Here is a 27,807-nt window from a genome sequence, read left to right as displayed (position 1 = left end):
TATCACTTTGTATGCTACACATTTCATACTCTTTCTTATCACAACCCGCATGTTTTTGCAAAGACATCATGGCCTTCTGTTTTAGATTACATGTCATAATTTCATGCCATTGTACTCTCTTTTCTTATCTGCATGCTGAGAGAAGAAAGTTATTCATGAGATTATTGTTCAGATATGAATAGGTACAATCTCAGTCAAAAAAAAATAATAAGTATTTTTCTACAAAAATGTGTAATATTTATATATTGTTATTTTAAAAATTTATATATAATTAATATATTATTTATTATTTATTTGTATTATTTTTTTAAAGAATTAATGAGTGAATAAAGAATTGACAACGTATAAAATTATAGAAACAATGTATACATTTTTTTCTCTAAATGCACTCTATCAAATTAATGTGATTTCATCACTTACAACACATGTCAATTTTTTGAAGAAACTAAATTACATATATATAGAAATAGATAAATATTTTCTCATATAAAAACATTTTACTAAACATTATTATCAATACTAATATTCAGAAACTCACCATTAAAAATAAATCAAATTAACTTAACATAGTTTGAAAATTGATTAGTTTTTTAGTTTGTTAAATTCGATTAATGAGTCAAATAATTTAAACTCATTAATATTGTTAAATAAACAAATCAAACTAAATCTAAATATAATTTTTGATATATAAATCAAATCAACATGCGTATATATTAAAAATTATTTTATAATTAAAATATAAACACACATTTTTATATTAATGTATGAGTACAATACACTATAGTTAAAATTTTGAAGCAAATTAAGTTAAAATTGTTATTTGTCTATGTATTAATTGTAGCATAGAAATGACGTTATATGTTGATAAACTTTATTTAAGGAGTGGGGTTGAGTGAAGCTCTCAAATAATTTTGACCTTATTGAACCGTTTTCTAAAAAGATGAGATATGAAATCTGAAATAATAATAAAAAAAAACATAAATGGAATATCTCCGTTCAAGTGCAACAAACCAAGCCTATATGCTCGATCTTCACGCTCTTTTCTTATTTTCTCAATCCAAGGTTTATTCAGCTTCGCTTATTTCTCAAATACTCGTTTTTTTCTCTCGAATTCCCAAGTTCTCAAGCAAAAAAATAAAGAGTCCCAAGAGGAAATATTTGATTTTTAGCATGTGAACAATAATGGGGTCTGTAAAAAAAACAGCTTCTTCTTCTGGGCACACCCACATGTCGATCTCAGGCAAAGTCTTTTCATTTCACTTCCATTTTTCTACTATCATTTTATTCTCATTTAATGGTTACAATTATCAATCATGTTTTGATTGCCTATGTTCAAATGTTTGTTATTATGTTCATTTTTTTAGTCAATGCTCTACCTTTCATACCATATTACATTTTTTGTTTGTTTTAGTTATTCTCTGTTGTCGTAGATTTTTTTTATGTTGGGAATTTGATTTGAAATCATCACATAGGTTTTTGGATCTGAATTTTTTAGTTATTTCCTCAGAGTTTGGATGAAGAGTATGAAATGTTTTGTCAAATTGATTGGTGCTTATGTATGGTGGAAGAGTGTTTTTATTGTTGTGTTTTTGAACGGTTAGTGGAAGGCATAAAGATTTTAGTGTCTCTCAAATAAATTTGGATGGGGGCTAGGGAAGAGTTTTTGAAGTAAATGCTGGGGAAGTAAAGTGATAATGGTTCATGAGTTGTGATGTGAGACTGTGATGGAATTTGCTATGGATGGGAGATGATGTGTGAAGCATTTATCTTCTGAAAACGGTGGCGTGGCCAATGAAGAGGGATCATTATTTGTAAATTGAGTTGACCTACTTATTGTTCTAGACAAGTACGGAATTTCAGAAACCATGTATGTGAAGGACACTTTTTCAATTTCTCGGGGGCAAAGATCAGACAAGGAGTTTTCATATGGAATTTAGGCAGGCATATAATGTAAACCACTTAAACTGTGATTTGTATGCTGGGTGTTTTAAGGATTTGATTTAGATTTGGGAGCCCGATATTTATCACAGTAGTTTCCTTTTCAGTGGGTTTCCTTACTTAGGGTTATATAAATTGTTATTTTGTGTCATCTTTAAAAAGTTGGAGCCTGGGTAGGTATCGAAATCATGCTACGATAAGTGGATGATGAAAGACAATTTGAATACATGAATATGAAGCACATACACTGAAACAGATGCGCGACATGGACATGTCCATACCAAATTCTTAATATTGTTGGACACGACATATATATGGATATAAATTGAAATTTTAAGGGAAAAAATTTGTAATTCATAATTTCTTACTTGTGTCGTAGATGAGAAAAATAACTTTTAGAATGGATGCATGTCATAAGGTTCCATGTCCATCATACAATACAACCCTGGATGGTGTGTATGTCCTTTATAGAATAAAAAAGTTATGGTAGCCTTTGTCATGAACATAGAGCAATGGTTACTAGTCCGTAATTGATTTATTGTCCTTTATATTGGACCTGTTTTGTAAAACTGACATGCCCTTGTGTATGAATTTTCCAAAAAACACAAAACAAAATCATGGCTACATGATTAGATGTGACCCAAAACAACATACATTGTACTCCAACTAATGACTAAGATTTAGGAAATTATCACAATAGCTGTGTTTAAATCCTGAGTTTCTGTTATATCCAATATGCTGAATAGAAATTCTTTATCTTGCAGGACTTCGTGAGAAGCACCAACTGGAGCTAGAAAATTTGTCACTAACAACATTACCTTTCAAAACTTTGAAACTCTTCACATTAGCTGTTATTCAATACATTAAGAAAACAACATTATATCTTTTGTCCAAGGGTGGGTGGCTTATGCTTTTCAGTGTTGCAGTAGGTACTCTTGGCATAGTGCTGATGACCTTTGATGGCCCTCACGAGAAGGTATTCTTATGTTTACGATCTGTAACTTATGCATGATACTTCTGGTTAAAGATATGTTCCATGGAAAGTAAGTTTTGCTGTATCTTTTTGGCTACTGTAGTCTGTATGCAAATGCAATATACTACTACTCCTTTTGTAATGTTAATCTAAGTATCCACAGTCTCTTAAATATTTACTGATGGTAAGCAGAAGCTTATAACCAGCCTAAGTGTTCCTATTTATATTGGATATTATTGTGTGAAGATGATGCTAGTTAGAATGGAATTCCATTGGGTTTGTGTGCTTGTGTTTGTGCACGCAGCTCGTGTGTCTAAAGAGCTACTCTGTTGATTAGACCCTAATTGTTTTTAGGTAGTTCTTTTTGTTAGATACTCCTTGCAGTCGATAAGTGCTTGTTCCTTTTGCAGCATCTTGAGGAGCTTCGTGAATATTTCCGCTTTGGACTGTGGTGGGTGGCCCTTGGGGTTGCATCTTCAATTGGTCTTGGTAAGTAAAATAGTCATGCACCAAGATTACTTATCCCCTTACCCAGATGATGCTTCCTGATTATGTAATTGTTAGTTAGTAATACAGTTGGTCTTCTGGCAGCTTGTGCAATTTGTACTCAGATAAACATTTGCTTGCAATTTGTCAGATTTTGAAAAAATATCATCTAAATGGTCATGTATAAGAAGCGAGCAAGTAATGGTGTCTTCACCCTTAATTTTATTTAAAGTACATCATGATCATAATGACCTAAATATTTTAGAGGTGGATACACCCTTACTTGCACACTGTAGAGGAATCTTTTCTATAGAACTTATTCTTTAAAGACTTCCTTTTGCTATTATTTTGATCAAACCTTGTAAACTATTCTTGCCACTGTGTGATTTAGGGTCCGGTTTGCACACGTTTGTCCTTTATCTGGGTCCCCACATAGCACTATTTACAATAAAAGCAATGCAATGCGGCCGAGTTGATTTGAAAAGTGCTCTGTATGATACAATACAACTAAAAAGAGCCCCTTCTTGGCTTGATAAAGACTGTTCCCAGTTTGGGCCACCATTGTTCCAGTCAGAATATGGTTCACGGATTCCACTCAGCAGCATTTTGCCTCAAGTTCAGTTGGAGGCTGTTCTATGGGGTTTGGGAACAGCTCTAGGGGAGCTTCCTCCTTACTTTATCTCCAGGGCAGGTATATATATATATATATATATGTATTATGTCATGTGTCATTCTCTTAATTTATTAAAGTGATTGTTTTTTTCAAAACAAACATTGAAGTGATTGTTAAGTAGATATAATCCCCACCTAGTGGGAAAAGGCTTTTGTTCTTCGTTGTTTTGAATCGTTAAGTTGATATAATGTAACTATCTAATTACCAACAAGGCGTGGGTCTAATGGTGTAAGGCCTCGCTAGATCCCCAGGATGACCAAAAGGTCAAAGGTTCGATTTCTGTGAGTGACACTTGTTGGGAGGGGCAGTCATGCACCCTAAAAGGGATTAGTTCCTTACCAAAAGGTGAGGGGATACCCTTGGTAGTACAAAAAAAATGTAACTATCTAATTTTAGTGATATAATAATCTATTCAACAACAGTATTTACATCTAGCATGTATTTATACTTCATTGCTGGAATGCCAGGAAACTCCAAAACATTTGTTAAATTCTTTATAGGTAAGAAGGGAAAAGAAATTCCTTTTTTTGGTTCTAACTTCTAAGCAGTAAAAACAGTTATGACTATTATAAATGAGTTGTTATTGATGTTTTTATAACGTGCCATAGCTTAATGAAACAGCTGATCTGGAGGTTTGGTTATGCAAATAACTTCTCTTTTGAAGTTTGGCTTCAAAAGTTAAGCAAAATTGGTATAATGTGAATATCTAATGGATGAATCAACTTCAAAGATTTTGGCTATGTTGTTGGTTGAAGAGGGTTGATATTATGAATGCATTCTAATGTTTGAACATTATTGTATTTGAGAGTAGTTATATTTGTGGCCATGTCTCCTTTTCTACATGATGATAACAAACATATTAATGCAGCACGCTTGTCTGGGCGCGAAGTGGACGCCATGGAAGAATTGGATAATGATGATAAAGGAATAATGGCTGCTCAGCTGAATCAAATCAAGCGCTGGTTTCTTTCACACGCTCAATATCTGAATTTCCTTACCATTCTTGTGCTTGCTTCGGTAAATAGTTTTGACATTTTTCTTTTGTAAAGAAAACTTCTTGACATATTACTAGAATGGTGTTGTGTGGTTAGTAACTTCCGGAGTTGTGTGGTTAGTCCTCACTCCACCACAAAGCAACTTGTTCTTCTCAATGTTTAAATTTTTTAGACCAAAATTTGAGCCCGAGATGACGATTCACTGCAATCATATCAATGAACTTGGTTTTGGTTTTCAATTTCTTTGGAGAGTAGTGATTCTGGAGACAATTGTTGTCACTCTTTTTTTTGGTGAAATTTTTCTCTCTACATAAAACTTGAGATGAGAAAATATAGTTGTGGTTATATCCTCTTATGGTTCACCCTCATTTAAAATAATATTTATTATATATATTCGTCAATACTTAAATTGTTATTAACCGAATTTATATTTCAGGTGCCAAATCCTTTATTTGACCTAGCTGGCATCATGTGTGGACAATTTGGTATTCCATTTTGGAAATTTTTTTTTGCAACCTTGATTGGAAAGGCAATTATCAAAACTCACATACAGGTTTATATAATCCTAGACTTCTCTTCTCCTCTTACCTCTTGATTTAGTTTTTATTAGCTTTCATTTGCTTTCCAAAGATTTCAAAATTAGACTTGTGGCTTGCTAATGATTATAAGCTTATGATTGAACTTCTATATTGTATATTTATATTCTTTTTGCAGACAGTATTCATCATATCAGTTTGCAATAATCAACTTCTTGACTGGATAGAGAATGAATTTATCTGGGTTCTAAGCCATGTACCTGGTTTAGCATCTGCCTTGCCCAGTATCATAGCCAATCTCCATGCAATGAAAGATAAGTATCTGAAAGCACCCCATCCAGTTTCCTCAAATGTTCAGGTACCACATTAACTGCAATGTGACATGTATATCAATGCTTTCTATGTTGCTTTGAATCTTGAATTGCTCAAATATTGAACAAAAGCTGCGAAGTGTAGTTGATTTCTTGGGTACTCTTTGAAATTGTTTCATATAATCATCTTTCAGGGAAAGAAGTGGAATTTCTCTTTTGCTTCAATATGGAACACTATTGTGTGGCTCATGCTTATGAACTTCTTTGTGAAGATAGTGAATGCAACAGCACATAGTTATCTGAAGAATCAGCAGGAGGGAGAGTTAGCTGCATTAACCAAAAACTCTACATCAACAGATTCAGATGAACAATGAAAAATGCTGATCATGTTATGCTTGCATTGCCTTCTTTTTTTTGGGTTTCTCATGCAAGCAGAATTAAATTACTGCATTCTTGAAGGCCCCATGGAAGTTATCCCAACAACACTTCATAAGGGGGATCCTACTAGGAGCTTCTATAGGAAATATACAAATTCAGTAGGCAATGGAAAATGTTGCAATTTTTATTTTTCAAGTGTTAACTTTGGAGCAAGCATTATTTAAATTTTAGACTTTAAGCTCATATTAGCTACTGCTGCTAACATGGAATTATGGGAATCCTACTATTCTTTTGCAATGGCAAAGACAATTTGTTATTTCTTTCTCTCTTTCTCATTAAACAACAAGCATAGTCATTATTATGTTTTATGAGTTTTGTTGAAAGAAGTCAACGTTTCTTATCTATCTATACTCTATTTATTAATATTTCTCACTAATCAAATTATTTATATTTCTAACTAATCCCTGATTCCACTCGGCAAGTCAAAGCAGATTGTTATTCAATAGTATTTGGTCCTATGTGTTATTCAATAGTATTGGTCCTTATCCTTATCCTTATATAGAATATAGTTCTTGGGCATGGAAAAATGTTATTTTTAGTCACTTGAAATTTATTAAATGGGTGGGTTACTCGATCATGTTCAGTTGAGGCAATGCTTGTATTAATTAATGAATTACTACTTTTTTATTACTTATGAATGCGTTGAGAAAAGTAGGTGTTTCCAATTTAACAAGATTGAAGCATTGCAGTTAAGTTGAGAAATAAGAATTAAGTTGGAAAGTTATAGTTAGGTACATAATTAGTTGTTCCATTCCATATTTCCATGTGCCATGTGGGTCCTTATGAGTGAATTTTTGTGTCTAAGGAAATATACATACAACGACACGTATATGACTTGCCCTTCTTTTCATAGTCAAATTTGTTCCTTTTCAAACCTTAATGGACAAAATGCTTGCAACGTGGATCCTGAGGGAACCAACTCAATCTTCCTCTTCAAAATTATACATCACAAAGTAAATAAAGCAGCATGTTTAAATATATTTTTAAAACAAATCCACGTCACTCTCACTCTCACTCTACTACTCCTACTTATCTTTATGCCTTGTATGCAAAATAGTAGCTTTTTCAGCTAACAAAAAAACCCTTGTATGTCAACATGATGAAAAAAACAATATTGTAGGGAAAAAAATAATCTGATAAAAACAGAAAATATAAAGAGATTCGACACGTGCATGATGTTTAGCTGAGAATGACAATTTATTCACAGGTGGGATCATGTCAGGACCCACAATGAAGTAAACTAAAGTTAACAGCTCTTATTTCATAACGTGGACCATGTATGATGTACCTGTCCACATCAAGGTTAAACTTTGAATGCAAATATATTTTATTTTATTGGATTAAATTACAATATATAAACACTACTCAATCATTTATTATGATAGTATTGATAAGCATAAGATAATATTAATGAATATAATAATAATCATTTAGAAGACAAAGTCATGATGATAACTACTACTAGTACATAGATATAAGCTACGTGTATGACACTGACAATAAAGTGACTCACTCTTTTCACCATAATAACTACTTTTATCCAAAAGCGTCAAATTACAAAATTTGTATTAATAAGAAGGGCCACATATTCGGGATCACATAACCAACCAATTGAACCAAAGATTCCTAAGGAAACCCCTCAGGATTTGAATAGTGAGTAAAACAAAATTAGTACACTTGTTTATGTGCCTTCTGACACTGTTCCTAATGAATAATAATAATATGATGATGATATATTAGCATTGTATTGATTAGATAATTACCTAAGTTTTGTCATAATGAATATCCTACAGCTACCAATTATTTATTGTTGTTGGCTAGTACGTATGATATTTGATTTGCCCCAACAAAACAACATGGCAATTCGCATCCCATGTCCACAACTATTATACTAACATGCACCATCAATGAAAGAGGAAGAATACTGAATAGCATCATAGTTACCATTATATTTTCCAGACACGTACACATCATGCTCCTCCACATAAATATGTCAGAAAGATGTTTTCTGCTCTTCTAGCCTAGACGACAAAATTAAAGCAAAAGAAAATAAGAAAGAGTAACCAAGAGATGGAAGGTAAAAGGAAGGGAAAATTTGTTCTTTGCCTCCTTTTCCTCCAACTTTTTTATCAATCCTTCCATTTCATGTCAACAAGAACTTGTGTTCAAAAATGGCATTTCCCGTCCACATCAGCCACCACTTCCAAGATAAAAAATAAAACCAATCTATTTGGACTAGACTTTAAGATCAACCATGCCAGATATAAACACGAGTGTACAAAAGATTTACTTCATACTTCAGAGGCTCATGCCATAGGTTGGGCCAATTACCCTTTTCCGAAAATTGCCAAATCCAAATTCCTTTAATCTCTTTTCGGCCTTGGTCTGCTCAAGTTTGCTTCTACCATCTCAAAGGCACCTAAAACAAACAACACCAGCAATATCTTCCCATTGGGAAGACACCATCTTTCACTTCGAAAATTACATCCAATTCACCTTTGCCAAGGGACATTCTACTCAGCGGCAGGTTGCTTTTGTTCTGCTGGCTTTACTTGCACCGCAGCAGGTACAGCATGAACATAAGGAAAACCTGCCGGAACAACATACGGATGGGGGTTTCCAGCTTGTGACATCGAAGCAAACTGAGCTGGATGTGGAAGACCAGGTGTAGGTAAGCCACTGCCTTTTGTGTTGCTGCCAGCTGCACCATTAGAGTTAGTGCCAGAAGAGCTTTGTCTTTGCATTTGGTCATGGCCACGCCTTTGAAGATAATACCCACTAGCAGCTGAAGTAGTGGAGGTAGGACTATTAGATTGTGAAACCTGGGAATGTATGTAATAAGGATTTGACATGAATAGTTGGGCGTGAGGTAATGCTTGCTTTGATATTTGTTGATGCTGTTGTTGCTGTGGCAATTGCGGGTTTGTCCCAGTGCTGGAAGTTGTTAGTTGAGGACCACCGAGTATTGATGGCATATTCCTACCGGATTTACCACTTGGCCCAGCCTGAGCATTCTTGGTTTGTTGAGAGGCTAAAGAAGTTTGGCTGATCTTATTATCGGTAGATGTTGAAGTTGTCCTTGGGCTACCAGTGTTTTTGGATACTGATGAAGTTGTTGGTGAGCCAACTATAACGGGAGGAGATGGAGACTGGGTTGAACTCAAAGGTTGCACTTGTGCACTGGTTGATTTGGGATTTCCTGAAAAAGATATTTGACTGTGAGTTTGCTGCGAACGAGCCTGATGCTGAGGAAGAGTTTGGACGGATGAAGACGATGGTGAAGCCATAGATAAAGGAAACTGAGAAACGCTTGCCCTTGCAGAGTTTTTCCGCTGAGGTGACTGAGCAACAACAGTGCTGCTGCACTGTACAAGATTTTGCGGAAACATAGATACAGCATTAGGAAATTTGGTGTTCATTGACAATGTAGAAGGATGATGATCAGAGTAGACACTGCCATTGCTTGTCGATGTTGTCTTGCTTCGAGCTGCAGTGGCAAATTGATTCTGTTTCTGAATAATTTGCTGCTGATTTCTTTGCCTATGTTGCTGAGAACTGGCTACACTGGCGTTGATGGAACCAGAACCAAGGCTAAGGGTTCGTGCAGAGCTATCAACAACATTGTTGCCAGCTAATGCAGTTATTGAGGGATCTGACGCATCTGGCCTTGAGAAAGCAATGGACTGCCCCACTGTTGCTGGGATTCTCCCTCCTACTGGTTTTCTATCTTCATCCAGGTTTGAAGAATCAACTGCATTTTTCCCATCTTCAACAATACGATAATTCTTCTTCTGCTGAGCACTGGCAGCTTGGGCAGCTGCCATTATCAGATAATTATGATGATTCTGCATAATTGAATGGTGACTCTGTGCAATATATGAGGGGTCAAGGCCAGTAACAGGAGTAGCCCCATTGATTGAAGCAAATGACATGGCGAATGCTTGAGATGTTTCAGTTGCACCCTTTGGACCAGGATGCTCTTGAGCTTGCTTTTTTTCCCCATGACCACCATTAGGACCAGTACCAGTAATTGATGCAGGTGTCATCAAAGCAAAATTTGGCGTCTGAACAGGCATTGCAATATTTTGGCCATAAATACTCATGGTAGCCCGAGTTTGACGACTATCGGCAGAAGGAGTATCTGCACTACCCATTTCCGTCTCAATTTGGTGAGCTGGATGAGAAGCATGATGGTTCTGTTGCCTCTGTTGTTGCTGCTGCTGCTGCTGCAACTGTAGGGGCTTTGATGAATGATTTTTTGTGACAGGAGAGCCTTGCATGCTTCCACCGCTAGCACCAACACCACCAGTGGAGCCAATAGCATTGGGTATTTGTTGCTGATTCTGCACATGCTTCTGGGAAGAGGAGGATCCACTAGAAATACTAGCATGATGGCCCTGTTGGGGCTGCTGCAGTTGAGGTTGCTGCTGAATTTGCGAAGGATGGAGCATTTGAGAAGAATAGAAAGACCCGTTGAAAAAAGGCAGAGCCTGAGCATGAGTTCCTCTATACGCAGGTGGACCACCGACATGTGCGGGTATTGGAAATGGGTAGGCATTGTTTTGCAAAATGGCCAAGTATTGAGTCTCATTGCCAGCCATATTAGGGTAACTGAAGCTCATTGGTGGTACAGCAGTGGCCCCTGTGCCCGAAGCATTTTGAGGTGCTGAATTCGCCGTAAAAGATGATACTGCACTGCTTGCTACAGGGAAAGACTTCATAGAGCCAGGTCGTACAGAAGCAGCAGCTGCGGCTGCTGCTGCTGCATGCTGCTGGTTCAGTGGGAAGATGAAAGCAGGGCCCTGTTGAAATTTATGACAAAATGTTATAATTTTTTAAGAAGGAATAGAATGCAATCCCCCCTCCCCCACCACAAATATTTAATCAAATAAAAAACTGTTACAAGAATAGGAGAGAAGAAAATAAAAAATTTACCAGTATATTACTCGGTGTCCCGGGAGGTAAAGCTTGTTGAAGCAAAACTTGCTTTTGTTGAGAATTATCCACAATAGTAGGCTGAGAACCTTTATCCTTACCCATCTGACCTGGAAACATGACAAGTCCTTGGTCTTTGTCTTGAGTAGGGTTTGGTGCCCTGCTGGGGACATTAGCATGCAATTCTGCAGAGGTCACAACATTAAGATTGCAGGGCTTAGCCCCATATAATGATGCAGAACCTGCTGCCGCTGGCCAGAATGGATTCATCTTCGCAATTTGCTGGTGATACAATATATTTCGAGCAATGTAGCAATGGGTTGCACATCTTTTTGGCCGAGGCTGATTAAAAAACAGACATGGTGGCAGTAAAAGATAAATAAAAATTAATTAATGAAGAACTCCAGGGGATAAAATTTTGAAGAGGATTCCTCAAATAACAGCTCAAAGTTAACATACCGGTATAGCAGCAGAAGTCACAGTAGTCCCGTCCACGGATACAACTCCTGGCAAAGTTGTCATATATCTGCCAATTGATGGGAAGAGAGTAAGCAATAAACCACTAAATACTGAAAAATACCAGAAAGAATGAGAATAGATAAGAATTAATCCAGCCATACCCCATGGGAGGAAGCCCGCCTGACCAATTGGGAACAGACAACGGAAGAGGCACCGGACCGGATACAACTGGACGGAAAAGAGAAAAGCCACATAATAAGCTACAATTATATCAGTAACAAGTGGAGAAACCTCAAAATTACAAAACATACCATTTTTTCCTGAGTTGGGCTGTTGCTGCTGCTTCTGAATGTTGTTTTCATGTTGATTATTTATAATTATGTTGTCAATGCCACTAGCTTCTGCCTTGTCACCCTTCTCCAAATCAAGCTGAAAGTCAATGCCTCTTTCCTTTTGCGTGATGATCGGTTTCTGGGTCTCTGCTTCGTCCATTTCCATGCCCACAACCTCTTCCTTATTCGTTCTAAGTGATTTCTCACCTTCCTTCAACACAGGCTTAACTTCCTGCACAATCAAGGCAGTGATATGTTTAAGGACTTATTATCCATAAACGAATATCGAGGTACAAGTAAAGCATGCCATGGCCCACTTACCATGTCAGCATCTGTTACCAAAGGTTTTGGGTCTCCAGCCACAAAATTAATCTCTAAATTTCTTTCCGGGGAAGATCTCAACAGAGGAGGGGGCGACTGAAAAGTGAAAACCCCAGTGGGAATAAAAAAATTAAAAAAAAAATTAAGAAAAGAGGAGTAGAAAGAGAGAAATTAAAGAAACATGAAGATAAAATAAGTACCATCAGATCTATATGGAACTTCTGTTCTCGTTGGTTTTCACACTCATAAAGAGTTAAGTTCCTGTAGAACAAATGAAAATCAGAATTCACATTCAGAGCTAAATCATAAAAACAGAATACTGAAGCTGATGGTGCTCACGATTTAGTGGATTTCACAAGTTCAAGGTCAACATCTAATTTAGTAGATTCCTTGTTAGGTGACTGGGGAGTCACCAACTCATTGCTCAATTCCACATCTTGCTTCTCTGATTCCTCAGTCAACATCTTAGAATGCGATGAAACATTGCTTTCCACTTTAATTGACTCTGCCTGCCCCTCCAACGAGGCCAAATCAGACGACACAGCACCATTTTCAGGCACAAATCCTGTGTTCTCATCAAAATTCTGAGAGCAAGTTTCCACTTTAGAAGGGTGTTCGACTTCAGCCTTGGAGGTTGATGAAATGGGGCTGCTACGAACCGTGAAAGTTGCTGGACTTTGACTTTCTTCTTCGTACTTCACCTGTCGTGGTTTTTTCCTCTTCGGAGCTGCACAGCACGGCAAAAAAAATCAAAGCTCATCAGTTTCATTTTCATCCTTGAATCTCAAAACAAATGAAAAAAAAAACACTTTCGATTTGGGTTTGGGTTTGGGAGTAAGAATAAAATTGACCCACCAACAACCGACATGGGAATAATGTCAGAAGTTGAATTTTGAGGTTGAATGGATTCTGAGTTGTTTGGTTGAGCGGAATGAAGGTGGTTGAGAGAAGAAGGTTGAGGCTGAGTCATCATGCCGTACAAGACTTGTGCGATCTCTATCTCAATCTCCTCCTCTTGATCTTGAGCTGGAGAAGAAGTTTTAGACGAAGACGATTTCAAAAGCTTGAACTTGTTTCCATTATTATTGTTATTACTAGGCTTCTGCAGCATAAGGCAGTGGTTAGTAGTGATAAGAGAATGAAAGATATTGTGATGGATGTGAGTGAGTGATAACTACAACAACAACAAGAACTCACTACTATCTTCTTTCTAAGTGATAGATTCGATGATGACGGCGATGCCGGAGAGGGCGATGAAGTGAAAGGCTGTCGATGAAAGTGGTCCGGTGGTATTCCGGCAGTAGAGTCATGTGATCTCTTGGTAGAAGCTGAGTAATAAAAGAAGAAGAAGAAAAGGATAAGGATAAGAAGAGAGTAAAATAAATGAAAATAGAGAAGAATGGAAGATGAATATGTACCAGAGCGTGCTTTTCTAGGGACGGAGACTCCGATCATTTCATCGGCGGGTTTCCATGAGGGAGGCGGCGGCGGCGGTGGTTGTTGTTGTCTAAAAAGTTGAGAGGAGGAAGAAGATGGAAAGGTTTTGCGAATCGGATTAAGAGGAAGCATTCTAGATTTGTGATGTTGAAGAGGTTGATCGTTGAAACTTTCATCAGAGGTATATTCATGTTGTTCTTGTGTAGTAGATGTTGTTGTATTTTTTGTTCTCCCGAATCGATGAAGTCGATCTGTTAACCTAGTGGTTTCAGCGTCTTCTTCATCTGCAAGAGAGAGTAATTGTTGAGAGTAATTGTTAAGAGTAATTGAATGATGAGATCTGAGAGAGAGCAATGAATATTGAATAAACCTGGTGAATCTGTTGTGTTCGAAGTTGTGTGTCTCCTTCTTCTTCTTCTTCTCGTTAAACCATCTCCACTACCCATACTTCTTCTACCTTCTCTATTTCTTTCCATTCCAATTTCTTCTTCTTCTTCTTCTTCTTCTTCTTCTTCTTCTTTCTCTTCCCCTATCCCCTCTTTTTCTGCTCCCTCTATCTTTTTCTCTCTCCTTCTTTTACGGTTTAGATTCTCTTCTCTCTCACATCCCACCATCCCCACCGTCCACTCTTTCCCTTCTAACCTTTTCCGCGCGTCCCTTTTTCCATTCTCACTCGCTCTCCCATTTGCCACCATTATTTTATTATTTATTAATTAAGAAGTGGTGACGAGGACAGCAAAGGGTGACGAATCTAAAACTCACCGCACAAAATATCCTTGAAACCGGTCAAATATCCCTTTATGTGAACGCCCTTTTAGGACAATGAATTACGGGACTTTTGTTATTTTATATTATCAGATATTTTCTCAAAATCAAAATAATACAAACAAGATAAACAAATTCTGAATTCAGCTCAGGGTTATACTTATTATCTCATAGGTGTTGTTCAGTGCAATGGGTACAGACTGTGATTGTTTAACAATCACCCACGTGGCCTTTCATCTATGCGTCTTTTTATTCAGCGTGGGAGGGTGAGATGGAATGATATTTGAAGAGAGAAGGTAGAATGATAAGTAGAGATTTATATAAAGCGTAAATAAAATTAAATAACAAGCTTAAGATTCTAAATGCCGTTTTTATAGCATTTTTGTAATCTTCCACGTCCATTCTCGCAAATTATATATATTGTTTCTTTCTATAAATGATTAAGATGTGTCAAAATAACAATTCAACATCATTCATTCTCTTAAGTGGAGACTTTATCTTTACCATATATTCTATTTAACAATATGTGTTTCTTCACACTCCGTATATTTACTGTTTATATGCTCATGTGGTGGATTTTACAAATATGCTTTATCTCACTCAAAAACGAAGAAGCAGAAATTAGCTTTTTAGGATAAGTTCACTTTTTGGCTCTATATTCACATAAATAAATGAATTGCGTTATAGGATACTTGCTTATGTGACATTTGATTATTAAAATTAAAAGGCCGATCCAAAGCATAATGTTGGGTTTTGGGAATGTTTCTGGAAAGCCCGTGTATCAAAGAAATTGAAGGTTATAAAATAGTGGTGGTGAATATGTGATTGATTTAGATAAGAGCAGAAGAATGTGTGGATAAATGAGTAGTGACACTAATTTATGATTGACCCGTGTTCTCTTTTTTCATTATACCTACACTTCTCGTCAACACATAAATGCATGCATGCCTTGACTAGTTCGCACCAATGCTTTTTCTATTAACATTTTTGCAAACTTCAAATATTAATTTGTAGCATTATCCTGGAGGAGGAAATTGAAGTGGTCAATTTTAAGGTTCTTCATACATTGGAAGTAGTCAAAATATATATATACCTTGTCTTCATACATCTAACTTTTTAAGAAACAACCATGTCTGACGGAGGCGACCATTTTGAGGCCAAGGTCACTCCAATGGTCATGATGACATGTATCATGGCTGCCACCGGAGGTCTTATGTTTGGATACGACGTTGGTGTTTCTGGTAATCCTTCTCTCTTTCTTGTTTGACACTAGTTATTCTGAGTTAGTGAGAATTATATATATACATAAATATGATATTGATCAGGTGGAGTAACTGCTATGGCACCATTCCTGAAGAAATTCTTCCCGGAAGTATATAGAAGGACAGTGTTAGAGAAAGGGGTGGATAGTAATTACTGTAAATACAACAACCAAGGACTACAACTATTCACATCTTCTTTGTATCTGTCTGGTTTAACAGCAACATTCTTCGCCTCATATACAACTAGGAATTTAGGAAGAAGGCCTACCATGTTCATTGCTGGATTGTTCTTCATTTTTGGAGTTGTCTTTAATGCTGCTGCTCAAAATCTTTCTATGCTTATTGTTGGCAGGCTCTTACTTGGTTGTGGTGTTGGTTTTGCTAACCAGGTCATTCACTCACTCACTCTTTTCTATTTTTACTTTACATTTTATAAGAATTTGATGGATAGGATTAACTTTTACTTGTTAATGCTTTAAAGTATCATACATAGTACTTGTTTATGCTCAAAACTTGTGTCCTTTTGAGTTTGATAAAGTTTGAGAATAATAGATGTAGACCATATATCCTACATTTCTTCCTTTTCCTCTAAAGGCAGAAAATGGTATGCAGTTTTTAACTTTTTTACTAGGTCTGCATTACGTGTGTATATATTCTTATGAGAGAACATGACCAACACAGTATAGAGTTTGATATGTGGAAAAAACGTGAAGGGCACTATGATAGATCATAACATTGTGGATGTGCATAGAGGACAAGTGGTTTATAGAATCTTATTCTCTTATTTGACGTTAATAACACTCCATGATGAAGACCCCTTACTTAACTCAATTTCTTTGAAACTTCCTCGCTTTGAGATGAGTTTCCATATTTAATTTCAAAAGTCACTACCCTTTTGCTTTCTCACCAACTATAAGGGTTCTTTTGTCATTGTGGCCCAACTTTATGGAATTAAAAATCAAGTTTTGATTATAGGCTGTGCCAGTGTTCCTTTCTGAGATAGCACCTTCAAGAATACGTGGAGCATTGAATATAAGGTTCCAGCTGAATGTCACTATTGGTATTCTCTTTGCTAACCTTGTCAACTATGGCACCAACAAGTAAGTTTCTTCTGTGATAGATGGTGCCTCTGGTGGGGTATTATTACTGTTGTTGTTGATTATTGATGGTGTACATGGCTTGTATATATATATGTATATGTATGCATGCAGAATCAATGGTGGGTGGGGTTGGAGGGTATCACTAGGGTTGGCGGGTATCCCAGCAGTGTTGCTAATAATGGGAGCACTCTTGGTTGTGGAAACTCCTAACAGTCTCATTGAACGTGGTCTTCTTTTAGAAGGAAAAGATGTTCTAAGAAAGATTAGAGGCACTGATAACATTGAACCAGAGTTCATGGAGCTTGTTGAGGCAAGTCGTGTAGCTAAACAGGTCAAACACCCTTTCAGGAATCTTCTCAAACGCAGTAACAGACCCCAACTTCTCATTTCAATTGCCCTCCAGGTCCTCCTTCCTACCTCAATTATTGTAACACTCTTCTATATCTTTGTGTTTTGTCTAAATCCAATAAAAAAACAGATCTTCCAGCAATTCACAGGGATCAACGCCATCATGTTCTATGCTCCAGTACTATTCAACACATTAGGATTCAAGAATGATGCTGCTCTATACTCTGCTGTGATCACTGGTGCAGTCAATGTACTGGCCACTTTTGTCTCCATTTACTCAGTGGACAAAGTTGGACGTAGAAAGCTGTTACTAGAAGCTGGACTACAAATGTTAGTGTCACAAATTGTCATATCAATCGTAGTTGGAATTAAAGTTACTGACCACTCTGATGACCTTTCAAAAGGGTATGCAGTGTTTGTGGTTGTGATGGTGTGCACTTTTGTGTCCTCTTTTGCATGGTCATGGGGTCCACTTGGTTGGCTTATACCAAGTGAGACATTCCCATTGGAGACACGTTCAGCTGGACAAAGTGTAACTGTTTGTGTCAACTTGCTCTTCACATTTGTCATAGCACAAGCTTTTCTCTCTATATTATGCCACTTCAAGTATGGCATATTCTTGTTTTTCTCTGGATGGGTTTTCATCATGTCTTTCTTTGTGTATTTCTTGGTTCCTGAGACAAAGAATATCCCAATTGAAGAGATGAGTGAGAGAGTATGGAAGCAGCATTGGTTATGGAAGAGGTATATTGAAGATGATTATGTTTCTCATCACAAAGTAACCAATGGCAATAATAATGATATTGATCCAGCTCCACAGTTGTAAATTTCAGGAATATGCAAGTCATATAAAGGTTTTCTCTTCAAAGTTTGTTCCACACAGATGGTTTGTTTGTCATATGTTGCTTTGTTTATCATAAAGATATAGTGTATAATTAAATAGAAAATTGATATATTTTCAAACAAATATCAATATAAATCTATTATATTATTACTAGAAAAAAGTTATTAATTTAAGTCAACAAGTTTTACTATTTATATCTAAACTCATCTTAACTATACTCCCAATACTCAACTCACATGTAAGTATGTAACGTTGTAAACTATTTGTGAGACAATAAAGATGCACAAATAAAATTTGAAAGTACATGTATCATTCACATACCGCAAGTCTAGTACATTAGATTAACATTTTTTACACGTTAAATTTTCTTCCTTAGTGATATAAATGAGACTGGTGCTGCAATTTTTTCCCATTACTTAACAAAATATATAATGTCAGTATCCTGCAAGATATATTTTAGTTTAGCCACTAGTATAGGAGAGAAGGTAACACCCACCACAGTGCATTTGATTTGTTGAGAAATAAGGAACACAGGACAAAAAAAGTTTATCCCCTGTTTGATTTGCAAACAAACTTCAATACTGATGCAGGTGCCAACATTTTCACTAGTGACTCTATTTTTGCCGTTCAGGCACACCTAAAACCAAGGGTATTCATACTCCAATTGAACACATGCTCATCCTACAATTGCCAAGCGGAGAACATTGCAAACAAAAAGAACATGCAAACTTCAGCTACAATTTTAGTTATTTGTAATGCATTCAGCTACCATTTTAGTTATCTGTAATTAATTCTCTTCCCCGTTGTCTCCATAGTGGATAATATACAAAATTCTAGGTACGCTGTCCACTACCCTATCCCCAAGAGATTGGGTTCTCTAACCTATTTGAATATGGATACAAGAAATAATAAACAAATGATCTTCAAGGAAAATTGGAAGCAGAAACTTCTAATGAAAGGTGGTGCAAGCACAAGCTTCCCACTTGGCGGGATCTAGGAGATGGCATATTTATGCAGTCACATCCCAGGGGTAGAAAGGTTGTATCTAGAATTTGAACTGCTGGCTCTCAGATTACAAAGGGCAATACCACAGCGTCAAGGCTCACCCTCTAATATGTCGGCAATTTTGGGCAGTATTAGTCAGATATCTCATTCGGAACCAGAAGACCATTTAGCAAAGGGTGCTCCACATCTGCATTCCTAGTCATCAATCTTCTATTCTGATGCTGACTTCTGTGATGAGAAAATAATGAAGCCAATTTACCTAAGTCAATTTAAGTATTTGAATCTTGACTATGAAAACGCACAAAAGTTCCACATCTCAGTCATCTTTAATGAATCTATAATCTGACAAACCATGTAAAAAAAAAAGCTGTCCACAATGTCACTAGAAGCTGGAAAAATAACTTTGCACACAGCATGAAACCATATCTATAGAGAGAAACATAAAATTCCAATTTTGGTTGGATAAATCACTCCATTCTTTACCAATTATTGAACTCAATCCAATCATTCAGTAGAACAAATTATGAGCAAGTGTAATACTCTGATGAAGTCTGAAAATATAACTTGGTTAAAACTTACAAGGTTTCACTCAAATGAATAATAGTGTTTCTTTTGAACAAACATAAATAATCCAGTGCACTGTTCAAACCAATAGTAATTAAGTCAGTGAATTATGGTACTTAGACAAGTTGCACTAAAGTGCAAACCTTGACTAATATTTGAAAATCAGATCAAAATTTGGAATGAGCAACCAAAATAGAACTCATGGTTTATTGCCAACGTGACAAACTACTACAAAGAAAAACTGAAACTGATTTTAGAATCTAAACGGATATGATTGCATAAAACATTTGAAATTTGAAAAAGAAAATTGAATAGTGTAAAATGAGTGAAGTATCATATATACCTTACACCCGTTGACTGGAGCTCTAATGTATTCATATTTTCTGTGTCCTGCCGAATTACAAATTATAATAAGAAAAAGGAAATATTTTACAATTTCAACACAAATAAAATTTCAATAGTCACCAAGAAAGATTACCTCGATCAACAAATCTTTCCTGGTTATCAAACCAAGCACACGAGATGGACGTGGCACAACAAATAAATGCCTCAAACCAAGTTGGCGGAAAAGAGTGTACACCTGTATCATCAGAAAGACATCACAATTACCAGACGATACAAATGCAGAATAGAAATGAAAAATATTTTATTTAAAGAATTTTAAACTGCACACCTTGGTCAAAGAGATATCTTCGGGTACAATATATGGTGAGGGATTTAAGAAAGGGGCAAGATCTATGTACATCTCCAAGTCATCTGAACTTAGATGTATATCATCAATAGATATTCCTTTACTAGAAACAGGCTTTGCAAATTCACCAGAATCATGCCTGGAAGTTTTCATCAGCAATTCAGAATACGATGAAAAAAGCCAAACCGCCAAACTCAACTTCTCATGAAGCCTTACCTTATTGACCTGGCACCCCCCCGGGGATCAGCGGGTAAAGGACTATGCTGGAAATCAATCTTCGACTGCAGAATTACTAATAGATGACTGCACAGAAGAAAAGGATAATAGTAACTTGAGTTTTCAAGTAAGTCAAGTTTTTGTCTCCAATCACAAGCAAAAGAATATCAGAATATAGACAAAAACACATTTATTATGATCAATGCTCACCTCCGAAGCACTAATCCAATAACAAGTGGTTCTCCACTTCTTGTGTGATCAATCACCTGCAAATAGTAATTTATAGAACAAAACTAGAAAATTCCAGGAATATAATCAATGGGAGAGATCAGTACAAGAGTTATACATACTGGAAAACCATTGTGTTCATTGTTACGCAGGATAGAAATTACATCTGAAACCTTGGCAACGCGAGGGAAGGAGACCACCTTCAATAAACATATTTTCACATACAATCAGTTGCCAAAGGTACACTTAAACTAAAAAGCATTCGAAAATAGTTTAACCAGTGGCAGACTAATTTTCCAAACATGTTAGGTATTATAAGCAAGGGTAGTTCTTCACTAAGTTTTTTTTAAACTATAATATTTTACATGAAATCGCAAAAAATATCTTTTAAATTCCCCCCTGCACACCCAAACAATGGTATTCTTGACCCGGAAAAAGAAAATACTTCGATCTGGTTAGGTCAATCAGGCTTCTTTTAAACTTGTGAAGCCTAAAAATATTTTCTCTGTTTCAAACAATTTCATCACTTGATGAAAGAAAAACATAATTTATTTTTTCAACTTCTAACAACAACGGATAACTAATTCTTTAAAAAAAACAAAATTGCATTTACTCTTCGCTGGAAAAAACTGAAGACACAAGTTACTTCGACAACAGCTAATAGTGGATACGCAAATTCTTAAATAGTTTCAAAATTTTACTCTTCCACTCCCACAGGCCTCCTTTGCTGTCATATTTCGCATCTCATATTTAGGCCTTGATTCCAGTAATGGAATTCCCCTCAATCGTGCCTGCTCTTCATAGAGGCCGTCATTAAAAGCATCACCAACAGCCTGTAAGGGAAACAGTCAGTGCCTTTTGAAGTGAATTTTCTTTGTAAAGGGGAGTTTTGGTATGCATACCTTCGATATAAGAAGAACAAGCATAATAAGAGGGAGAAGTTTTAAGTTATTTGTAATTTCCACCATGATTACACACAGAGAAACTGTCATCCGCATTGAGCCTCCAAGAAAAGATGCAGCTCCCAGCAAAGCATACCTGATGATAAGAAGGGTATTATGTGTTTGTTTCAGGGAAAATGGGAGTACAACAACATTGAAATCATTTTAGATAGTAGAGGCTCCAATAGAAAAAAATATATGTAAAGTATTACCCCAAAAGCATATAGAGAATTCATAGTTGATAAAAGGTATCTAAGAATTAAACCAAAATACCAAACTCAATATCTAGTAGGAAGGAAAAATATATCATGATTTTAATAAAAAGCAAGTAGCAACACACTCACGTTCCCTCTTCGATGCTGGGTTTTTTGTAAAATTTTACAACAAACATGCCAATAAGACGTCCATATGTTGATCCTATCATTATACCCGGAACAAATTGACCAGCTGGCACAGCAGTACCAAATGTAACCACTGCTAATGCATAAAACATAACCTGCCACATAACACAAAATAATCAGTACTAAAATACAAAGTACCATAGGACCCAACTCTATCCAACATGGGAAGATGAAGATAAATTAACCTTGATGTACAGGCATGCAAAGTAAAAAAAAACAATGGCCTGTTCGTGGCATCATGTTAATAAGAAATCAAATCTTTCATCCCCCCAATGATATACATATGTGTGCTCATTAAAATTTACATACAAACATACATGTCTCACATGCATATACTAGCATATAGCCATAGGCTAGAGTTCTATCACAAATTTACAATAATAACACATCACAATATAATGCCGGATGCATGCAAAGCCGAAAGAAGTAAGCAAGAATGCAATACCAAAAAGGTTAATAAACTCTGGGGGCTGTACTCATGTTTTGTTTTTGCACTGAACAAATTCCTTATGGCATCATCCTGAAACAATAAAGAAGTAACTGAATGTAATGTAACAAGAAAAGTAAAATAAACTAAGATTTCCATCTCATTCCAAACCTGTGTATTGAAGAAAATAGTTGCAAGATCATTGTACTCCTTATCTTTGCTACAATAGAACTGCAAAGAGCACACACTTAAGTAGAGTCTCCAGAAGTAACTAAATAAAAGTGCATGACCTCAAATAGCTTTAGAAAGAAGATAATTTAATAGGAAAATTTACCCTCGCAAGGGATGTAAAAAGGGACAAAGGCTTTCGGAAGAAGCATTTTAAATGCCATCTCTCCTTGGTGCAATGCCCATGTTTTCTTTTCCCTTTTTTCAAGGGAGTGCAGATAGAAAAACTTCCATGATTTTTAGGCTTTTATTTTTTTGCTTTGGCTTTGAACCTTTTTAATCCATATCATAGAGATTCGACTTAGTTTTACATTAGCTATCGACTGCCTAACACAACTTTCACCTTTCATTCGGACTTAGGACCGGCTATGTATAGCATCAAAGCACACCATTTATGATTTATGATAGAGCATTATGATGTCGTTCAATCCATGTAGCCGATCCCGCCTAGTGGGATAAAGGCTTGATTGTTGTTGTTGAACCTTTTTATGCTTACTGTTCAAATTTTCTTCTTAGGATGGCTAATTTTATTTTCCCTTACCAATAACAGTTGTTCTTTGATCAAAAGAAGACTATATGAGAATGAGACCTTCTATTTCACAATAAGAAACAAAAGCAAAGTGCTTCAATGTTGAATTTATCTCTCATTTCCTCCATATTCGAACTGTCATTAAGTAGCATAAAAAATACGAAGATTGTGATGAAGGCAATTGGAATTCAGCATAGACACAATTTCAACTGAAAATAGATATGAATAAAACAGAGCACATCAAAGAAACAATATAAAATCCACAGTCTTACATTTACATAATTCCCATACATCCCAGGAGGTCGTGGGCATTCAATACCAGAAGCAGGATCAGATTCCGGGCATGGACTACAACTTCTAAGAAGCGGCAAACCAAATGAAATAGCTGATGTTAAAAGGGAGACAAGGCATGCTTCAACAATCTGCAGTTCAGAGGAAGGATGTAACAAGCGAAATGTAAACAAACAAACGAGAGAATAAAGTGTACAGCAGAATAATCAATTATATATCCATAATGAACATTTTCTTCAATTCAGTTCAGCCTTTCATTTTTTTTACTATTTTCTTCCTTTCTTTCACTTTCACCCTTTTGGTTTTCTTTACTTTAAGGAAGCATAGGTAGATAGCAATTGTATCACAAGCATACCTTGACTCGGCTCCCTTTCTTGTGAAGATGATTTCGACGCCAAGTAGTAATATAAAGTGCAAGCTGGTTAAATAAAGCTCCTGCAAATTATTGACACTGGATTAACAAATGACCAAGGCCGACTACAAATCATGAAACAATTTATGTGTAAAAGAATTTATTGCTTACCTAACAGACCTCCGATGACCCCAATAATGGCCATTGGCAGTAACTCTGCAAAGGAATAATCTTCTTGACCACTAAAAATAAAACACGTCAAGAAGAGAAAAGGAAGAAAACAAGCTTTAATAATCAACTGACAGTGGAAAGGGAAAACATTCAGGTCTTAACTCAGATATATCCCATATTATGAATCCGCCTGACCCGAAATGTCCACATATTCCACTCTTACACCACCCCATTGCAGTTCGCACCACAACAGCCACAATAGCTGAAGTGAAGAAGACACGCCACATGAGTTGACTCCTCCACCTTCAAGAGCACAAAAAACAAAGTAAAGCACATAAATAAATGTGCATATTCACTTAATAGCTACATCCAAATATGTGTATGCATACAAACACAGCAAATAGTGTAGGTATCATGAAATAAGCACGGCATGACAAATATAAGTAAAACATACATGCTACCTTCAGTGTACATGCCTCTGACCAAACAGAATTGTGCGATCACGAATTAAAAATCCTTACCATGATGTAACCTCTTCCAATGCAAATAATACACCGCCAACTGGAGCTCTAAATGCAGCAGCAACTCCAGCAGCACACCCACAGGTTACCTTTTCAGAACATGAACAAAATGAGAAAATGAGCATTTTCTGATCCCCTTTTGGGGTTGTAGAATTGTTGAAAGAAAGGTTGTAACCATTTTTTTTTATTGGGGGAGGTGGGTACACAAGATAAAAAGTGCATTTACTTCTTTACGCAGTTAAAATTTCTAACTAGTAAATGAAAAGGCAGAAAGTGGCTTACAAGATCACGGCGATCCCGATCACTCTTGAATACTTGAAACCACCTCGAGTTCAGATGATACTTAGTGGATCCACCCTGCACAAGACATGACATGAAAAGATTATTTCAGTTTCTTAAAAATCACACAAAAAACTCAATTTCAGAAATCTAAGTCCTCTGGGATGATATATTTTACTACTGCCATGACAAAAAAAATGATATCTATATAGAAATGTACAATTGCAAACAACATAAGAATTCAGTACCTCTCCAGAGTCCAGAATAATATATGCAAGTATTAAACTAACCATGAAACAGTGCATTGGATATTCGTAACACAAATTAACAATACATAGCTATGAAGAATCAAACTTCTTCTTATATGGGTTCAGGCTCAAACTGCACTGGCCAGACCTTTAATTTTGGGCGGGAATCAGGCTGACACAGATCATACTTTCAAGCTGGAATCAGGACGGTCCAGTCACTAGTTCACTACTTTTCATACTTAAATCGGGCTGGCATGATCTCAAATTTCAGGCTGAAATGAACCAGCCTTGTGTCATTTATCATGTTCGGGAAGAATAACCAAGGTCACAGTAATGCAGCAAGGATTTTTAGGCAACATGTATGGACGTTAATCACAAATCATAGTTCATTTAAATGGTCAGTTGAAATATTATAGACACTCCATTTACTCATATTTACTTATTAAAGTTAAAGTATTGAAAAGTAATATCTGTAAGGTCTGATGCATTTACCATCAAGTACCCTACTTTTAACATACTGTATAGATACTAATGTATATTAGTAGTGCGTACTTACTTGTCCAAGCAAAGAGGCAATACAAGCACCAGTATGGACAAGAGGACCTTCTTTTCCCAAAGCAAGACCTCCTCCCACTGAACCAATGCTCCCAAATATCTGTAGCACATAAGAATAATCTTGCAGTCAACAGACAGACACTTATTTCTAAATTAAATCTAAAGAAAACAATGCAATCACTCACACCTTTCCAACCAAAGTTCTGAAAAGAAGGATGCCATGAATATCAACTCCTGAACATAAATGAGAATCAACATTTTCAGATTATACATGGGCCATATGGATAAGCTGGATCAACATTCAACAACACAAACTTGAGAAACGGTTGAAAAGTTTATCTCACCATTTAAGTAACCCTTGATTTCAGGAATACCAGATCCAGCAGCAGCTGGTGCAAATTGTGTGACAATAATTACAGAGGAATAAACCAAAACCAAGTTGATCAAGACATATACAATGAAGCCAGCAACATATGATTTCTGAATTATATCAAATGTCAATGAGAACTTCCAGCCAGCAAAATTTTCAACAGAAATGTTGATGAAAACAGCAGCAAGACCAGTACCTAGAATCAATGAGAGAGAATTAAGATAAAGCATTGCAATTCAAAATGAATATGAACAGATAACAGTTAAGATAGAGAATTAAGAACACACCAATGCCAATGACCAATGCAAAGAACCATTTCACCACCAACAAGTAACTCACATATAACTTCCCTCTTTGCGCCTACAGATTAAATTTCAAATGATAATAATAATAACAAATAGATAGATAAATTAATATAAGATAAAATGAAAATGAAAATGAAAATCAAATAAAATAAAACCTGTTGTTCACGATAAGCAAAATTCTCGATGACTTCATAGTCAAGGCTCTCAACGGCGCATCCATCGCTCTTCTTGGAGAGGCCAACGGCGTCGTCGAGGAACTCAGATTGTTCGGAGTTAGGAATCTGAGACCAAACCAACCTCGCGGTTTCGATTCCGTTCTGAAGATGATTTGCTAACATCGTTGGATTGCTATTACGAAGATCAGAACCAAAACTGCATTCTCTTCTGCTCAAAACTTATATTCAATCGATGGATTCACTGTTTTTGTTTTTTCTGTTGTTTCGTACTTTTCACTTTCCCCGTTATTGCATTTCACTGATACAACGAGTTAAATAAGTTGAGATCTTATTTTTTCTTCTTCTACTTTTTGCATTTCTTAATTTCCTATTTATATCATAGTTGTATTTATTTTTTGGTAGAGATATTTCATTACCAAACTAATTCTTTTCCAATAGCATATATTTTACTCTAATAAGTGTAACTATTAAATTGATGAGAAATAAAGTTTTGTTAGATTAGTGTCTCGTTTGTTTATAATTGTAGTTAAATTTAAATGTAAAGTTATGTTTGGTAAAATTAATTATAAGCTAAGAGATATGTGTAAAATAAAATAAGTTAACGTTATAAGTAAATATGGATTTATGATCTCATGAAAGCACAAGCTCTTTTGTCAAACATGATAACTAACCTTTTTTATAAAAAAAATATATTGAGTAACTTATAATTCATTTAAGATATTGAGGATTGCAAATTAGGTAAAGAGAAAGTTATAGCAACTAAATAAACAAATAGTTATATCATCATTAGTATAGTTTATCAATTCCTAGAAGACATGTATCTTTTAGCATGTGACATCGTGACTCTTTCTACAATTCAAAATATGTGTAAAACATCTTATTAAAGGTGTTTTCTTTTAAAAATATAGAAATATTGGCTCAAAATTTAGATGTTTTATTAATGATCATATTTAATTTATTTGATATTTTATATATACAATAAATATGTTATAGTTAGATTATATCAAAATACCCATCTCTCTCCATTGTAGTGAAAAACAGTCTCTACTATTAGTCATTGTCAAGTGTGAAACACAAAAATGTTGAGATCTTTATTCCCAGGTAATGGGCTATATTACCATTTATGCATATTTTAGGTGGCAACGAAGCATTCTCT

At 35.8% G+C, this 27,807-nt stretch overlaps 4 protein-coding genes across 5 annotated transcripts; 2 read left to right on the top strand and 2 right to left on the bottom strand.

Moving 5' to 3' along the window:
- Positions 946-6,609, top strand: LOC109330979 (vacuole membrane protein KMS1-like). The gene is made up of 8 exons (XM_019565248.1): positions 946-1,240; positions 2,703-2,914; positions 3,322-3,400; positions 3,789-4,088; positions 4,939-5,087; positions 5,502-5,618; positions 5,780-5,959; positions 6,107-6,609. Exons 1-8 carry the CDS (start codon positions 1,183-1,185, stop codon positions 6,284-6,286), a joined length of 1,275 nt encoding a protein of 424 aa, XP_019420793.1. The 5' UTR covers positions 946-1,182; the 3' UTR covers positions 6,287-6,609.
- On the bottom strand, positions 8,479-14,544 carry LOC109330970 (protein TIME FOR COFFEE-like). The gene is made up of 12 exons (XM_019565231.1): positions 14,205-14,544; positions 13,816-14,118; positions 13,595-13,725; positions 13,253-13,499; positions 12,737-13,124; positions 12,598-12,658; positions 12,398-12,493; positions 12,056-12,308; positions 11,906-11,972; positions 11,745-11,811; positions 11,286-11,627; positions 8,479-11,152 (listed from the first exon to the last, which is right to left on the bottom strand). Exons 1-12 carry the CDS (start codon positions 14,527-14,529, stop codon positions 8,864-8,866), a joined length of 4,569 nt encoding a protein of 1,522 aa, XP_019420776.1. The 5' UTR covers positions 14,530-14,544; the 3' UTR covers positions 8,479-8,863.
- LOC109330975 (sugar transport protein 13-like) lies at positions 15,705-18,196 on the top strand. Its single transcript, XM_019565239.1, has 5 exons — positions 15,705-15,840; positions 15,925-16,250; positions 16,837-16,961; positions 17,073-17,364; positions 17,440-18,196. The coding sequence occupies exons 1-5, from the start codon at positions 15,729-15,731 to the stop codon at positions 18,133-18,135; spliced, it is 1,551 nt and encodes a 516-aa protein (XP_019420784.1). The 5' UTR covers positions 15,705-15,728; the 3' UTR covers positions 18,136-18,196.
- On the bottom strand, positions 18,883-26,958 carry LOC109330972 (chloride channel protein CLC-d). Of its 2 annotated transcripts, none has more exons than XM_019565234.1 (23): positions 26,631-26,958; positions 26,458-26,530; positions 26,145-26,366; positions 25,988-26,034; positions 25,802-25,900; positions 25,001-25,075; positions 24,719-24,807; positions 24,360-24,500; positions 24,198-24,268; positions 24,030-24,109; positions 23,656-23,805; positions 22,798-22,857; positions 22,645-22,719; positions 22,143-22,294; positions 21,760-21,895; positions 21,559-21,690; positions 20,980-21,057; positions 20,840-20,895; positions 20,630-20,716; positions 20,396-20,552; positions 20,201-20,302; positions 20,066-20,112; positions 18,883-19,386 (listed from the first exon to the last, which is right to left on the bottom strand). In XM_019565234.1, exons 1-23 carry the CDS (start codon positions 26,811-26,813, stop codon positions 19,290-19,292), a joined length of 2,409 nt encoding a protein of 802 aa, XP_019420779.1. In that variant the 5' UTR covers positions 26,814-26,958; the 3' UTR covers positions 18,883-19,289. The 2 variants fall into 2 exon arrangements, with proteins under 2 accessions (XP_019420779.1, XP_019420780.1); XM_019565235.1 differs by having other exon boundaries at positions 19,313-19,417; positions 26,631-26,813.

Source organism: Lupinus angustifolius, chromosome LG17 (assembly GCF_001865875.1).
Source record: "Lupinus angustifolius cultivar Tanjil chromosome LG17, LupAngTanjil_v1.0, whole genome shotgun sequence".
Classification (NCBI taxonomy): Eukaryota; Viridiplantae; Streptophyta; class Magnoliopsida; order Fabales; family Fabaceae; genus Lupinus; species Lupinus angustifolius.
Note: the sequence above shows the minus strand (reverse complement) of the source record. Positions and strands in the feature narration are given on the sequence as shown.